The 17,029-nt window shown below is 43.0% G+C and overlaps 1 protein-coding gene across 1 annotated transcript in view; it reads right to left on the reverse strand.

Annotated features, from left to right (window-relative positions):
* LOC310716350 (uncharacterized protein) overlaps nt 1–7,137 on the reverse strand; it is a 185,513-nt gene extending 178,376 nt beyond the window's left edge. Inside the window, 6 exon segments of the mRNA XM_083523476.1 lie at nt 1–1,356; nt 1,584–1,637; nt 2,055–2,138; nt 2,518–2,634; nt 3,240–3,360; nt 6,792–7,137. The exon segment at nt 1–1,356 is cut by the window's left edge and continues 510 nt beyond it. Of these exon segments, the coding sequence (XP_083379602.1) occupies nt 1–1,356; nt 1,584–1,637; nt 2,055–2,138; nt 2,518–2,634; nt 3,240–3,292 (1,664 nt within the window). The 5' untranslated portion in view covers nt 3,293–3,360; nt 6,792–7,137.
* Between the last annotated feature and the right edge of the window lie 9,892 nt (nt 7,138–17,029).

Below are 17,029 nucleotides of genomic sequence, written 5' to 3' on the forward strand. Positions count from 1 at the left end.
TTCATGAAGGTCAGGTGCACATACAGAGCTGCGAGATGTTCCTGAATGCTCAGATGAACAAAGCAGAACACTACTTTACTCTGGTGAAGCCCAAACTCCTCTCTGAAGATCTGCGTACACACACCTGAATACACTGCTGCTTCTGTCACATCAATGTCACATTCTCTCAGGTCTTCCTCATAGAAGATCAGGTTTTGTTTCTCCAGCTGCTGGAAAGCCAGTTTCCCCAGTTTGAGAAGCATTTCTTCATCGCTCTCCTGCTTCTGTAGGTACTTCTCTCCTATGATGTTGGTCTGAATGATGAGGAAGTATGTGTACATTTGAGTTAGAGTCTTGGGGATCTCTCCACTCTCTGCTTCACCCAACATTCTCTCTAGAACAGCAGCTGAAATCCAGCAGAACACTGGGATGTGGCACATGATGTAGAGGCTTCTTAATGACTTCAGGTGTGTGATGATCTTATTGGCCAGGTTCTGATCACTCATACTCTTCCTGAAGTACTCCTCCTTCTGAGGGTCATTGAACCCTCGTACCTCTGTGACTCGATGGACACACTCAGAGGGGATTTGATCAGCTGCTGCTGGTCTGGAGGTGATCCAGATGAGAGCAGAGGGAAGCAGGTTCCCTTTGATCAGGTTTATCAGCAGCACATGCACTGGTGCTGATTCAGTTACATCACACACTCTCACTGTCTTCTGGAAATCCAGAGGAAAACGACACTCATCCAAACCATCAAAAATTATCAAAACCTTCTCCAACCTGGAAATGTCCATTTCTTTCATCTCCTTAAAAAACACATGAAGGAGCTCCACCAGACTCAGTTCTTGGTCCGTCATCAAATTCAGCTCTCTGAAAGGAAGTGGGAATATGAGGTGGACGTCCTGATTTGTTTTCCCTTCAGCCCAGTCCAGAACAAACTTCTGCACAGAGACTGTTTTTCCAATTCCAGCTACTCCCTTAGTCAGAACGTTCCTGATGGGTACTTCATCTTGTTCAGATAAGAACTTTGTCAGAATATTCCTGGTGGGTTCTTCATCTTGTTCAGATAACAGCTTTATCAGATTTCTCCTGATGGCTTTGTCTTGTGCAGGTTGGGGTTTAAAGATGTCACTGCATTTAATTGATGTATCCTCAGTTGGGTTCCTCCTGGATGCTGCTTCAATCTGTTTCACCTCATGTTCTTTATTGACGTCTCCACTGTCTCCCTCTGTGATGTAGAGCTCTGTGTAGATCTCATTCAGGAGTGTTCGGTTTTCCTGCTTTAGCATCAATCCATTCAAACACTCAAACTTCTTCATCAGATTGAACTTGAACGTCTTCTGGAATTCATCTGCAGCAGTGGATTCTGGGTCGTGTCTGTGACAGGGTGAAGAAGGAAGACATGTTGAGACATGGGCTCCAATGATTAGAGTAGAAGTTCACATTTTTCCTGCTAAATAGATCTTTATGATGTTCTCACTGTGGATTTACTTTATTCTACTGGAGGTTTTCTATCATCTAATCACTCTGTAGTTCCTAACAGCAGAGAGCTTTAGAAGAGCAGTGTGTCAGTGTCACAGTCATGGTGTTGGTTTTGATCGTACCCTGTAGCTGTGATGATGTTCTTCTCTCTTCTGTCTCCTGCCTTCTGTAGAACACTGGGAACAAAAACAACAAGTGTTAAAGATCTCAACGTTCCTCACTTTAATACTGGAGTCTAAACCTGAACACAAATTGTACTACAATAATTGTAGTGAGAGCAGGAACACTTGGAGAACACAGAGCTGAATACAACTCCAACATTGTGCACCTGGAGAATTAAATGTGCTCCTAATCACTCTGTAGTTACTAACAGCAGAGAGCTTTAGAATAGCAGTGTGTCAGTGTCACAGTCATGGTGTTGGTTTTGATTGTAATGAAAGAAAAGATCAGAATTCCAGCTTTCAGTTCCTGATCTTTACATCTAGATGTGTTCCATCACTTAGAACACTGCACCGAACCTTTCAGGAAATGAAAGCTAAAATTCTGATCTCTCGTCTCACATCATCTTCTGATGAAGATTTCCACCTACTCACATGGTTTTGGGAAGTGGGAGTTTAGGTTGAGGAAAATGCTGATTTTCATTCTGAATCAATTCTGTTTTCTCTCTCTGTAGTTCACTGTAGAAAATTATAGAAATGGCTTTAAGACAGAATTTCATTGTTGCTAAAATCTGAAGATCTACAGAAGATTCTGATCACTAAGTCAGGGTTCCTGATCCCCAAAAATACTGCTTACACCTTTAAGTAGTAGTGTTTAGATGTTTCCTGTAGCTTTTTTGTTGTTTATATTAGTATTTTTATTTTAGGATTGAAGACATTACGTGTAATTGATTGTGACTTTAATAAATATTTACACTTTTTCATCTAAAGGATTTACTGAAAGTATTGTAGAATCACTAAAGACCAAGTAACTAGAATATAAATCTAAACAGCTGCTAATGACGGTGTAGTGCAGCCATTAACTGTGACTTTAACTAGGAGTATTATGGGATGTTACCTGTGTCCAGGTGAGGAGATTCCAGTGCTAAAGCTCTGAGGAATATCCATAGACGCATCACTCTTCATGGAGACACAGCTGGGCACTGGTGAGTGTGATTTCTCTCTCTGTAGTTTACTGTAGAAAATTATAAAAATGGTCATGAGACAGAATTTCATTGTTGCTAAAATCAGGATACAAAATCCAGTGCATTGAAAAAGTCCCTATGCAGTGGTGGTGTAGAGCAGGAAGTAGAGCACGGGTTTAAAACTGGTGATAAAAACACAGATTTAGTTTGGATAAGATTATAATTTATAGTATGTAGTTGATGTAGAAAACAGTTCCAGCCCACTGTAACTGCTCCTGCTGGATTGGAGTTAAACAGCACTTATTGATTTGGTTCCCTGTAATTGAGGTGATGTTCTAAAGGTTTTCTGTGATTGTGCTGAAAAGAAGCTGAACTGAGGTCAGTAATGAGAATCTCCAGTGCTGCTTAAACACTCATTTAGAACACATATTATAAGGATTATCCATGTTGTTTGTGTCTTATAGCTTTAATTAGACAATGAGTTTATGGCTCTTGGTTTTGAGAGTTTCATAAATTGTGCACAATCACGTGTATTTAATTGTGTAATAAATGTGTTTAGGGTGATGTTTATATATGAAATGAAGATCTCAGAAATGTCTCCAGATTTACAGATATGAACAGTTCATTAGTAAAACACTAGAACATGGCAGGTTACCAGTGTTTTGAGGGTGAGGTCACATGATCTGTGCCCTGATCAGGGATCTCCATTTTTCAATGCTCGTGTACACGCAGAGTTCTGAAGACGCCGATCTCTTCTGCTGGAATCATTCACACTCCTAGAAAACACAAAAACAACATGCAGTTAAAACTGGGGGAAAATCTTTCTAAAACCAGCTGATCCTCATGATGTCTTACTGATTCTCACATATTTTTCTAACATCTTTATTCCTCATCTGAACACAGACTGACAGGAGGTGTGCAATAAACACAACACCAATAAACACTGTTCTGTTTTTTATTTCTATGTATAAAAAGTGATTAAAATCTTCTGTATTTCTATATTTTCCACACACAGTTTTCTTTTTTGTCTGTATTCTATTGCAATTGATAGTACATACTATTAGCATTTTATTTAACATTACATTATCATTTTAGTGTACAGTGAAACCCCGTGGGACGAGCAGAATTCATTCTTGAAAATTGCTCGTAGGTCCATTTTGCTCGTACGTTCGAACTGATTTTCCCCATAAGAATGAATGTAAAAGTGATTTAATCCGTTCCGAGATCCCATTCGATCGCTTATTTCTGCACTTAAAAAGTATTTGTAGGCTATTTTAACACACAAATACACCACAAATTACTGTAATGTAAACATAATTTAACACTTACCCATGTGGTAGTGGTTGATTGCGAGTGTAAGACGCGTATATTTTTATTTTCTAGTGAAATAAAAATATAAGACTAAAAAAAGTTACATTTTTGCTGCACTGAACAACGAGAGCGACCAAGCGACACGAGATCAACTACGCGACTGATGCGACCCTCGGTACAACAGGGTTTTACTGTATGTGTGATATATACAGTGGGTACGGAAAGTATTCAGACCCCCTTAAATTTTTCACTCTTTGTTATATTGCAGCCATTTGCTAAAATCATTTAGGGTTATTCTTCTTTCTCATGAATGTACACACAGCTCCAAATTGTTGACATTGTTGCAGATTTATTAAAAAAGAAAAACTGAAATATCACATGGTCCTAAGTATTCAGACCCTTTGCTGTGACACTCAAATTTAACTCAGGTGCTCTCCATTTCTTCTGATCATCCTTGAGATGGTTCTACACCTTCATTTGAGTCCAGCTGTGTTTGATTATACTGATTGGACTTAATTAGGAAAGCTTTATGGCAGAGTGGCCCGACGGAAGCCTCTCCTCAGTGCAGGACACATGAAAACCCGCATGGAGTTCTCCAAGATGGTGAGAAATAAGATTCTCTGGTCTGATGAGACCAAGATAGAACTTTTTGGCCTTAATTCTAAGCGGTATGTGTGAAGAAAACCAGGCACTGCTCATCACCTGTCCAATACAGTCCCAACAGTGAAGCATGGTGGTGGCAGCATCATGCTGTGGGGGTGTTTTTCAGCTGCAGGGACAGGACGACTGGTTGCAATAAAGGGAAAGATGAATGCGGCCAAGCACAGGGATATCCTGGACAAAAACCTTCTCCAGAGTGCTCTGGACCTCAGACTGGGCCGAAGGTTTACCTTCCAACAAGACAATGACCCTAAGCACACAGCTAAAATAACGAAGGAGTGGCTTCACAACAACTCCGTGACTGTTCTTAAATGGCCCAGCCAGAGCCCTGACTTAAACCCAATTGAGCATCACTGGAGAGACCTAAAAATAGCTGTCCACCAATGTTTACCGTCCAACTTGACAGAACTGGAGAGGATCTGCAAGGAGGAATGGCAGAGGATCCCCAAATCCAGGTGTGAAAGACTTGTTGCATCTTTCCCAAAAAGACTCCTGGCTGTATTAGATCAAAAGGGGGCTTCTACTAAATACTGAGCAAAGGGTCTGAATACTTAGGACCATGTGATATTTCAGTTTTTCTTTTTTAATAAATCTGCAACAATGTCAACAATTCTGTGTTTTTCTGTCAGTATGGGGAGCTGTGTGTACATTCATGAGGAAGAAGAATGAACCTAAATGATTTTAGCAAATGGCTGCAAAATAAAAAAGAGTGAAAAATGTAAGGGGGGTCTGAATACTTTCCGTACCCACTGTATATATATATGAATGAAAAACTTACACAATAACAAAATAAAACACTCATAATACCTGAATAAATACATTTTATATCCTCTTCATTGTTAATTCTATTATTTCCTCCTTCTAGTATCTCCATAAGTGAATACCGTATTTTTCAGACTATAAGACGCTACTTTTTTCCCACGTTTTGAACCCTGCATCTTAAACAACGAAGCGGATAATTTATGGATTATTCCTGGGTTTTTCCCGGTTTCACAAACTTCAAGCCAAAAAACTGAGCGACATAACATTAGACCAATGAAATTTCCGAACGGAAACGAAATGAGATGAGACGACTTCGAAAACGCCGGTGGTGTGTGTGTTTGTGGAGGGAGGGGGGGTTGTAGAGGCGATAAACGGAGGCAGAGGAAAAACTAGTTTTTTACTATCACTCCTGTACACTACGTATCCCTAAACTTTTACATTTATATTTTTCTTCTTTGCTTATCTTAATTTTCATCACAATCTTCACTTTCTGGCTTCGCTTCGCCATCTAGCAGCTTGTGGCATGCTCTTCCCAAAATACCGCTATGCTCCTAATTGAAGCGCAACATATTGCATTTAGTGTCTTTCGTAAAAGCCTGTGTAAAGTTCATTAGTTTCAGTGTAGACATATAAGTGCGGCTTATAGACAGGTGCGGCTTATTTATGATCAAAATAAAAATATTTGTAAAATTTAGTGGGTGCGGCTTATATTTGGGTGCGCTTAATAGTCCGGAAATTACAGTGGTATTTAATAATAATAAATGGGGTCTTGTTTCAAGGATTCCACATTTTTCACAATTTCTATTTTTGTGTGTTTCTATCTTGTATAAATTTGGGTTTAGTGTTTTGTGTGGCCGATTCATAATCTTGTCATAATCACATCCTTTTCCCTGATTTGATCACATGTTCTTTCCACCCCTACATTTCTTTGTATTGCAGATACTGTAGGTTTCTTCCTTTTGTTTTTGTGTCCCAAATGTTCTGCATCTTTTCTCTCTGCTGTACTCATACACACCCTAATGTTCAGATCTGCTTCCTTTAGTGCCTCGTTTACCAACTTCTCCACCACCTCATTCCCCAATATTCCCACATGATCAATGATAAAGGATCCAGTGGATCCCGCATTCCGCACTGAATTCGGAAAGCTCATGTCTTCATGAACATGTATCTGCTCCACACTTCACCTCCGCTTAGAAAGCCATGATCTGCTCCTGTTAACGGGAAATCATCCTGAGCCATGACAACAACTCCAGGATCAGCTTGGAACAAGCAAACAATCCCGGTGTTCTCATGTCAGATCCTCCTCAGTAAACTCAGAACATCATCAAATCCAACTGAGGAATTTGGGCTGAAACTGTTGTCCTCCATTTCGGCTGCTGTGTCGCAGTTTCCCTGCGGTCTTTCCACAAACTCCATTACATAGAAAACACAAACGCATTATTCCGATAGAAAGTCGTTTCTAGGAAAAACTCACCCACTTTTCTTCAGCACTGCTTGTTGTTGGACATGAATCTCACCGCTTCTGCCTGCTGTTCAACATCTTTGTGTTTTTCTAACCGCTCCTCAAAATGCATTTTATGGCCTTGTACTTGTACATGTGTAATGACAATAAAGTTGAATCTAATCTAAATGGAGTCGAGGCTGAGAAACACTTTCACTTTTGGAAAACTGAATCGACACATTGAAGCGACTCTTTGACGAGTTGAAAACGGAATTATTTTAATCGCACTCCGTCAAGTTCAATTTAATGATCAAGAACTAAAAGAGAAAGTGCTGTGATTAATAACAGCATGTAGTGGAGATGTGGAGGAAAGGAAAGTCAGCCTTTTTTTCCCTTTAGAAACTTCTCCATCCTGAACTCTTCATCTTTCACCGACATACGTTTTACGACAACCCATTGTATAACATCAATTTACTCTGATCTCTGGTATAACTGTTAATCATTTACTCTGATCTCTGGTATAACTGTTAATCATTTACTCTGATCTCTGGTATAACTGTTAATAATTTACTCTGATCTCTGGTATAACTGTTAATCATTTACTCTGATCTCTGGTATAACTGTTAATCATTTACTCTGATCTCTGGTATAACTGTTAATCATTTACTCTGATCTCTGGTATAACTGTTAATAATTTACTCTGATCTCTGGTATAACTGTTAATAATTTACTCTGATCTCTGGTATAACTGTTAATCATTTACTCTGATCTCTGGTATATCTGTTAATCATTTACTCTGATCTCTGGTATATCTGTTAATCATTTACTCTGATCTCTGGTATATCTGTTAATCATTTACTCTGATCTCTGGTATAACTGTTAATCATTTACTCTGATCTCTGGTATAACTGTTAATAATTTACTCTGATCTCTGGTATAACTGTTAATCATTTACTCTGATCTCTGGTATATCTGTTAATCATTTACTCTGATCTCTGGTATATCTGTTAATCATTTACTCTGATCTCTGGTATAACTTAATAATTTACTCTGATCTCTGGTATATCTGTTAATCATTTACTCTGATCTCTGGTATATCTGTTAATCATTTACTCTGATCTCTGGTATAACTGCCATAACTTTAACATTGACCTCTGGTATAACGGCTATTAATTTAATCTGATCTACTCAACATTTAATCAGGAGATTTTATTCTTGCTTTACTGCTTTTTATTCTGTAAACTACTCGCTATTATAAACCATCAGTGGTTCCTTCCAGTCAAAATCTAGTAAATATATTCTCCCGGTAAATGAATAAATGTTGCCGTTTCTATTCTGAAAAAAGCGTTTCTCCATCGGTTTGGTGTGAAATCTAGCAGTAAATCCTACAGTAGCTACCATGAGTCTTATCACCGTTATCATGGTGAAGACGGAGGCTGAAACTCCTTTTACTGATATCATCATCTCTTCTTAACACAAACACCAAATTGTGCTTTAGATTTCAACAATACGATGTTCAGACCATCAGTTTAAATTATTTCTGTTTCGATTGTGAGAAATAAGTTGTGGATTAATGAATACAAATGTATATACAATTCACTTCTTTACTTTTTCATAATTCTAATAAACAAAATCACATTTATTTTATTTATTATTATTTTTTTATGTGATTATGAAAGGATGAAAGAACTGTTTAGGACTGTTTTCTCGGTTTACAACACAATTTTTATTTTAAATAAATCATGTAGTGTTTTTGATTTGGGAATCAGGGTCAAAGGAGTTGGAAGGTATTTGGTATTTCATAAATCTAAAGTAAACAAATTAAGGTTTTTTATGGATATAAAACTATTCTATGATTCTAATTGATCAGCACTTCATAAGACAGCTGTTAAAACATCTGTACTAATAATAATAAAAAATTGTTTTGCTGCAAGGTTTACCTCCTGATTATTTTCTGAAGCTCAGATTTTTATGCTTTTTTTTCTTGGTTATTTTTGTTCTTATTTGTTTGCTTCTCTGTTTAGATTTCTGTTATTCATTTGTTTATGCTGAACTATTTTAGTAGGCTGTCACTGTGTTTTGTATTCCGGTTGTGTTTATACTTTATTGTGTTGTGTCAGTTCAAGTTCAGGTGTTGTATACATCGCATATATTAAAAATAAATACATAAGAAAGAAAGAAATGTTTGGATAGTGGATGTCAGCATTACCCATGTGTGGCAGCGGGGGGCGTGGCCGAGCGCCGGTTTATGAACGGAGGGCGGGGCCGGGAGCAGGTAGACACGGGAATGACACACCTGAAGGGGATTAGGACTAATGTGTGTTCTCTCTCTTGCAGTGATCAGTGGGAGCATTTAAGAAGGAGCGAGAGGGTGTGTGTGTGTGTGTGTGTGTGTGTGTGTGTGTGTGTGTGTGTGTGTGTGTTTGTTTGTGTGTGTGTGTGTGTGTGTGCGTGCGTGTGCGTGCGCGCGCGCGCCTGGGAACGTAAGGCTGCGGCCCTGAGCACGGGGATTATAAAAATAAACCATCTCTTGATTTTGAACCTGTCCTGAAAACACTAAAGCTTGTCACCTCAGTTTTAGGAAATGTGATGGTATTCCAACATACCGACTGTTTCTGGAGGTCAGAATCACTATGCAGCTCTTCCTCCATGTCCTGAAGAGAACTCAAATCTCGAGGTGGCCACAAATTGTGAATTCAGGTCTCTGACTCATCAGCTGATTTTCTACTCTGAAGGGTCTTGAAGAAGATTCGCAGTTTGTCCATCATCATTTCCTGTTTTGTTAATATGTTACTCAGGAGGGTGAGGAAGACAACAAGAAAGACAAATATTAGTTTTCAGTCACTTTCATTAGGAAAACACTGACCATTTGCTGGTTTCATTAATATTTGCAAGTTAATATACCAAATGACTAAAATTAAAAATATATTTTCTGTATTTTAACGTTTCATCATTATATTAATCAAAAAATTGATTGTATTTTGATATTATAGAAATCTTCTGGTTTTTAAAAGAAATGAGCTGTGTTTTCACAGAGTAATTAGTATTTTTACATAGAATGATATCTAATATTTACAGATTATTCTTGTAATCATTAAGTCAGTGTTTTTATTACCATTAAGACAGTTAATCATATGAAGGTTAAAGCGAAGTTATTAATGTCAAATAATAGTATTTTTACATATAGTAAAATTATGCATTGTTTCTTTTACTACTCTTTTAAGCTTGTCTTGCAGATAAATGCTCCCATTAACAATTATTTGGCATTATATTATTTTCCCATAGGTCCTAACTACATATTATCATTCATAAAGACATATGTCTGTTTTTCACCCTAAATTATTATAAATTATAATGTGCTATTTGCTCATGTCCCAGTAAACAAAAAGTTTACAGTAGGTTTTTGTGGTTTATATTTTTTCAGTAACAATTCCTACAATATCCAAAAATCTAATCAAATATAATACAATATAATGTTAAAAAAAATGACACAGAACTCAAATCTGAAATACTACAAACTTATTATTATTATTTTTTTAATTAAAAATAAGGCATTGGTCCAGTATGGAATTTTAAACAGTAAAGAACTCAAAATAATTCACTTCTTTAAAAAAATCTAATAAATAAAAGCAATAAAATAAAATAATCCTCTGGGAAATGTTTAAGATAATAACACGCTTTTTCACTACAAGAATCTGAGGATTCTACAGAAGACATCAAGCAGACTAAGAGACATGTTTCAAACATGTGAAGCACATTTTATAGTGACTGTGCATTTCTATTTTGTACAGTCACATGAGGGCAGCTGCAGGGTGAAACACTGAATGAAAGTAGATCTTGGCTGGAGAAGTAAACTTTCATTACATATGAAATCTTTTGGATTGTGAAAATGTGCTAGAAGCTTAGACAGTTCCAGACAGTAACAACCCTCTGTAATACAGTGAAGCAGCTAAGTCACAGTAACTTATATAAATGTACATGAACCTTTCCAGCTGATCTTTTGGATCATCGTCTCAGTGGAACATATGTATGTAATGTGTGACTGCAATACAAAGTCACAAATATTGTTCTTGGTTTTAGGTCGTGTGGAGAAACTGTGGAGCTCTACAGCAGAAAAGCATGCTAAAGGTGTGTAGCACAAATCCACTTTTTTGTTGTTATTATTTGTAGTAGTGGTTTGATCTTTATGCATGGTTCATGAGGGGCTTAGAGTAGGGCTGGGGATCGGTTTTAATACTACTTAGGCACTGACCGAATGGCTTTAAAACTAAAATAATGTAATACTTCAACATGCAGAATGCTTGATGTGCCTGAATCAAGTGCTGTGATTGGCTCTGGTGAGTGTAAGATGACATTTTTACATTAATATTATAATTCTGTTTAATTATATGTATTTTGTATGTATGAAGTTTTTCTTTTCAAAGCTGAACTGCAATAATCCATAAAGCTTGCAATCTAGAGCGTGATTGTCAGGCACAAGAACTCGCAGGAAACCGGAGGTTGAATGTACAAGAAACGTGTTTACTTAAGTCACTCAAGAAATGAAAGAGCAAAGCAGAACAACACGCAGGCATGAACTAAAACACAAAAGAAATACAGAAAACAAAAGAAACGTCCAACACACATGAAGCGTGATGTAAACACAAAGGGTGAGAGAGTCCACAATGTTCGTAGGCCTAAGCTGTAGAACGGACGGTGAGACTGTGAACGACTGGGGTTTATATATGGTGGTGACTGATGTGACCCAGGTGGTGATGATTAGTAATCAGGTGAGCTGCTAGGGTGGATATGAGGGTTAGGAGAAGGCGTGGCTGGTGGATCCCTGACAGTACCCCCTCCCCCAGAGGCGGCTCCTGAAGCCCTGACCCTGCGCCGCGGCCGACCCCGACCCCGGGGGGCAGGACGCAACGGATGAGCGGCGTGGTACTCCTCCAGGAGCGCAGGGTCCAGTACGTCCAGCCGCGCCACCCACGACCGTTCCTCGGGGCCGTAACCCTCCCAGTCCACGAGATACTCCAGGCTGCTGCCCCGACGCCGTGAGTTCAGTATCTCTCTCACCGAGTAGACCGAGGGCTGCTCCAACACCTCCGGTGGCGGGGGTGCAATTTTCCTGGGTCGCAGTGTGTCCACGGGGGTGTAAGGTTTGAGGAGCGACACATGAAAGCTGGGGTGAATCCGGTACCGCGGTGGGAGTACTAGCCGGTAAGCTGCCTCGTTGACCTGCCTCTCGATCTGAAATGGCCCGATGTACCGGGGGCTCAGCTTCCTGCAAGGAAGCCGCAGTCGCAGATCCCGAGTGGACAGCCAGACCCAGTCTCCGGGCCTGTACTGGGGGGCCTCCCTTCTGCGTGCGTCAGCATGACGCTGGGTTTCTCTGGTTGTCCGGCGCAGTTGGGTGTGTGCAGCCTCCCACGTCCTAACACTCTCCCGGAACCAGTGGTCCACTGCAGGTACATTGGCGGGCTCGTCGGTCCAAGGAAACAGCGGGGGCTAAAACCCTAACACACACTGAAAAGGCGTGAGTCCTGTTGTATCCTGGCGCAATGAATTCTGGGCGTACTCCGCCCAGGGCAAGAACCGACTCCACTCCTCCTGATCCTGGTGGCAGTATGACCGTAGGTACCTTCCCAGGTCTTGGATCCTCCGTTCGGTTTGGCCATTCGACTGGGGGTGATACCCAGATGACAGGTTGACCGCGATCCCCAGTAGCCGAAAGAATGCTCTCCAGACATGTGAGGTGAATTGGGGACCTCGGTCAGACACCACTTCCTCCGGAAGGCCAAAGTTGCGGAAGACGTGATGGAAGAGGGCTTCTGCCGTATCCAGGGCTGTGGGGAGGCCTTGTAGGGGAACAAAGCGGCAGGCTTTAGAGAACCGATCGACGACCACTAGGATGCATGTATAACCCCCCGAGCGAGGAAGGTCAGTGATGAAGTCCACGCCGATGTGCGACCATGGTCGTTGTGGAATAGGCAGGGGGATGAGTTTACCCACTGGCAGATGCCGGGGGGTCTTTGACATGGCGCAGGTGTTGCACCCCCGACGAACTCCGCCACCGTATTGCTCATCCTGGGCCACCAGTAACGTCCCTGAACCAGACGTAGGGTTTGTTTCCGACCCGGGTGCCCCGAGCCTGGGTTTTCGTGAACAGACCTGAGCAGGGTCTGTCGGCATTCTTGTGGCACATAGGTTCGGTTTCCGGGGCAACCAGGGGGCGCGGGTTCCCTCCGTGTGGCCGCGCGAATATCCACGTCCATGTCCCACACAATGGGACTCAAAATGAGCATGGGAGGCAAGATCGGTCCTGACTCGACGGGTTCTTCAGGCCCATAGACCCTGGAGAGCGAATCAGCCTTGCCGTTCTTTGACCCTGGCCGATATGTGATGCTAAAGTTGAACCTGGTGAAGAAGAGAGCCCAACGCGCCTGACGGGGGTTTAGACGCTTGGCCTCGCGGAGGTACTGGAGATTCTTGTGGTCGGTGATGACTATGAAAGGATGAGCGGCCCCCTCCAGCCAGTGTCTCCACTCTTCCAGGGCCAGCTTGATGGCCAGGAGTTCCCGGTTACCTATGTCGTAGTTCTGTTCAGCGGAGGATAACTTCTTTGAGTAGTAAGCACAGGGATGGAGCCGCGGGGGGTTCCCTGAACGCTGGGAGAGGGCGGCCCCTACTCCCGTGGAGGATGCATCCACCTCGATGACGAATGGGAGCTGAGGGTCAGGGTGACGAAGAACTGGGGCGGTACAGAACCTCTTGGGTAGTTCCCCGAAAGCCTTCTGTGCCTCCGGGGTCCAGGAAAGGACCTTGGCCTTACCACGCAATAGTGATGTGAGCGGGGCGGTAACCAGGCTGAAACCTCCTATGAACTGGCGGTAGAAGTTAGCGAACCCTAGAAACCTTTGGAGCTCCTTGATCGTGGTGGGGGCCGGCCAATCTCGTACGGCCATCACTTTTCTCTCATCCATCCTGATGCCTGCTGCGTCGATGACGTAACCTAGGAACTGCGTCGATGACGTAACCTAGGAACTGCGTCTCCGAATGGTGAAACTCACACTTGGAGAGGTTGAGGTACAGTCGGTGTTCTCGCAGCCATTCTAGGACTTGGGTGACGTGTTGATGGTGTTCTTGTAGCGTACGTGAGTAGATCAGGATGTCGTCGATGTAAACAATCACGAACCGATGGAGAAAAGGACGGAAAACCTCGTTCATGAAGGTCTGAAAGACGGCTGGAGCAATGGACAGCCCGTACGGCATGACCCTGTACTCGTAATGGCCTGAGGGAGTGATGAAGGCCGTCTTCCATTCGTCCCCCTCTCGGATGCGCACCAGGTTGTAGGCACTTCGGAGGTCTAGTTTGGTGAAAACGCGAGCCTCCCGTAGTTCCTCCAAGGCTGCCGGGACCAGGGGGAGCGGATACGGAAGCGGGGAGATCTGTGCGTTCAAGCCCCTGTAGTCGATGCACGGCCGCAAACCTCCATCCTTCTTGGCCACAAAAAAGAAACTGGAAGCCGCCGGAGAGGTTGTCTGTGTAATGAAACCCTGACGGAGGGCCTGCTGGATATAACCCTCCATCGCTTGGTGTTCCGGGGCTGCCAAGGGGTATATCCGTCCCTTTGGTAGCTTAGCTTCGGGCTTCAGTTCAATGGCACAGTCCCATGGCCGGTGTGGGGGTAACCTGGTAGCAGCCTCCTCGCTGAAGACGTCCGAGAAAGCATGGTAGACCTGGGGGACTTCCACCTGAGAGGGTTGTTTTGCTCCTTCAACTCGAGTTGCTGCCAAGGTCAAGGTGGTCCGGTGTGGAGTCGGGAGTGGATGTAAGCATGTCTGCCGGCAGGTGGGGCTCCACTCCAAGATGTCACACGGGTCCCAGGAACAAGTAGGGGAGTGTTTGGCTAACCAGGGACGACCTAGGATCACGTCCACTGTCAAATCCTCCAGTACGAGAAGCTGGATTTCCTCGTGATGTAACACTCCGACCTGGAGGGTGATAGGGGGCGTGCAGTGCTTCACCTTACCCCGTCCTAAAGGACGTCCCTGGATAGTCTGCACGGTTAGTTCCTGAGATCCCCGCTGCCGGCGTAGCTGGAGGCGTTCTAGACACGCCTGTGAGATGAAGTTTCCCGCTGATCCTGAGTCGACCAGAGAAATGACAGATAAAGAGTGAGCGGGGGTTTTTAAGGTGACCTGGAATGTGGACAAATGAGTAATGTCAGAAGTAAGAGTGACACTACTCACCGTCCGACGGGGAGGTCTAACTGGGCATTGGGCCACGCGATGTCCTCCTTCTCCACAGTAGAGGCAGGCCTGAGTCGCCCGTCGGCGCTCCCTTTCCTGCTGAGATAGTCGCTGTGAGCCGAGTTGCATGGGTTCCGGCAATGAAGCTGCTGATGCCGCCATGGCGGGCGCTGGGTCGTGCAGGGGAAATCGGCCAGCAGTCAGGTGTTGAGAAACGCGGATAGATCTCTGAAGAAACGCCTCTAGTCCTAGGGTGTCATCAAAGGTGGCCATTGCCAGCCGGAGCTCTTGGTTTAACCCCCTGCGATACACAGCCAGCAGCGCCTTCTCGTTCCAGCCAGCAGATGCCGCCAGAGTACGGAAGCGGAGGCTGTAACCCGAAACGCTGTCAGTTCCCTGCTGGATGTTCAGCAGCTGATCTGCCGTTGAGGTATCCCCGGGGGCGGTGCTAAAGACCTTGGCGAAATGCCCAGTGAAAGCGGCAAATGACGTCAGCGCCGGGCTCGCTGCGCTCCAGAGCGCTCTCGCCCACGCGAACGCTCTTCCGGAGAGAAGGGATATCAAAAACGCGACCTTAGCTCGTTCGCTGGGAAAGTTCTGGGGTTGCATCTCGATATACAGGGATACCTGAAGCAGGAAGCCCTGGCACTCAGCTGTGTTTCCGGAAAAAGAAGCCGGGAGCGCAACCGGGCTGCCGAAAGCTGAACGGGGAGGAATCGCGACCGCGGGTCGGTCAACCAAATCCGCAGCCGCGGCTGCGGGCTGATCCTCCATACCAAGGTAACGCGGTTTAGCTCCTTTCCCTGTTGCCCTTCGGTTTTTTAAAGGTCCGTTCTTCTGTCAGGCACAAGAACTCGCAGGAAACCGGAGGTTGAATGTACAAGAAACGTGTTTACTTAAGTCACTCAAGAAATGAAAGAGCAAAGCAGAACAACACGCAGGCATGAACTAAAACACAAAAGAAATACAGAAAACAAAAGAAACGTCCAACACACATGAAGCGTGATGTAAACACAAAGGGTGAGAGAGTCCACAATGTTCGTAGCCTAAGCTGTAGAACGGACGGTGAGACTGTGAACGACTGGGTTTATATATGGTGGTGACTGATGTGACCCAGGTGGTGATGATTAGTAATCAGGTGAGCTGCTAGGGTGGATATGAGGGTTAGGAGAAGGCGTGGCTGGTGATCCCTGACAGTGATCAAGGCAGCATGTCTGAACACAATGCTCTTGACCGGGCACTGTGCTCTCAGCTAAGCAAAACAGAGAAAGATAAAAGATTATCTTTGTACAGAATGGGAAAACATCTGTGTGCAAAATGCGTCACTAGGGCAAAGAGAATTAATAATATTGTCTTAAACAGCGAGAGAAAACAATTGATTATTGCAATGTCGTAATAATAATGTGGTCTGGAAGGTTGAATAACAGCATAAAAGCATGGTGAGAAGCGTTTATCGATGCGCTTCTCGGTGCAGCATTGTCTGACTGATGAACGTCTGTTTGCTCTCTGCAGAAGGCAAATAAAGTTGTCTATTTTTATTCTCATGTCGACTCTCTGTCTCTTTTCTGATTAATAGGACTAGAAAGCAAATGTTGAACTACACGAGGCATCAAATGGTATAAAAGTTTGAACATTTTGGAATCGGTATTGAAGTCAAGGTATTTGACATTACTTTTGTGGGTTAACTGGGACCATGAATACGTGTAATAGGGGTCTAGAATTTAAAATGTCCTTGAAGTATATTTTATTTTTTATATTAAAAACAAACATTTTATCAATAAAACACTTCAGTAGACAATTGTATTCATTTAATGAATGAGTCATGTTGAAACTGTGCTTTCTCACACAGAGCAACCTCCTGTACTAGTCTGGTTTCCAAAGAGGACACTAAACTAACACTGTCCTGCTCTTGGTTATTAAAGCTCTGTGACTCCAGCAACTTTTTAAATCATCTGTGCTCGTTTTGCATGGATTTGTTGTGGCTTTTGGAACAGTTATCCACCTGATTGTCTGTGTCTTTGGAACCTCATTTAAGT

The sequence above is a fragment of the Silurus aristotelis genome (genome assembly GCF_946808225.1).
Source record: "Silurus aristotelis genome assembly, chromosome: 21".
NCBI lineage: Eukaryota > Metazoa > Chordata > Actinopteri > Siluriformes > Siluridae > Silurus > Silurus aristotelis.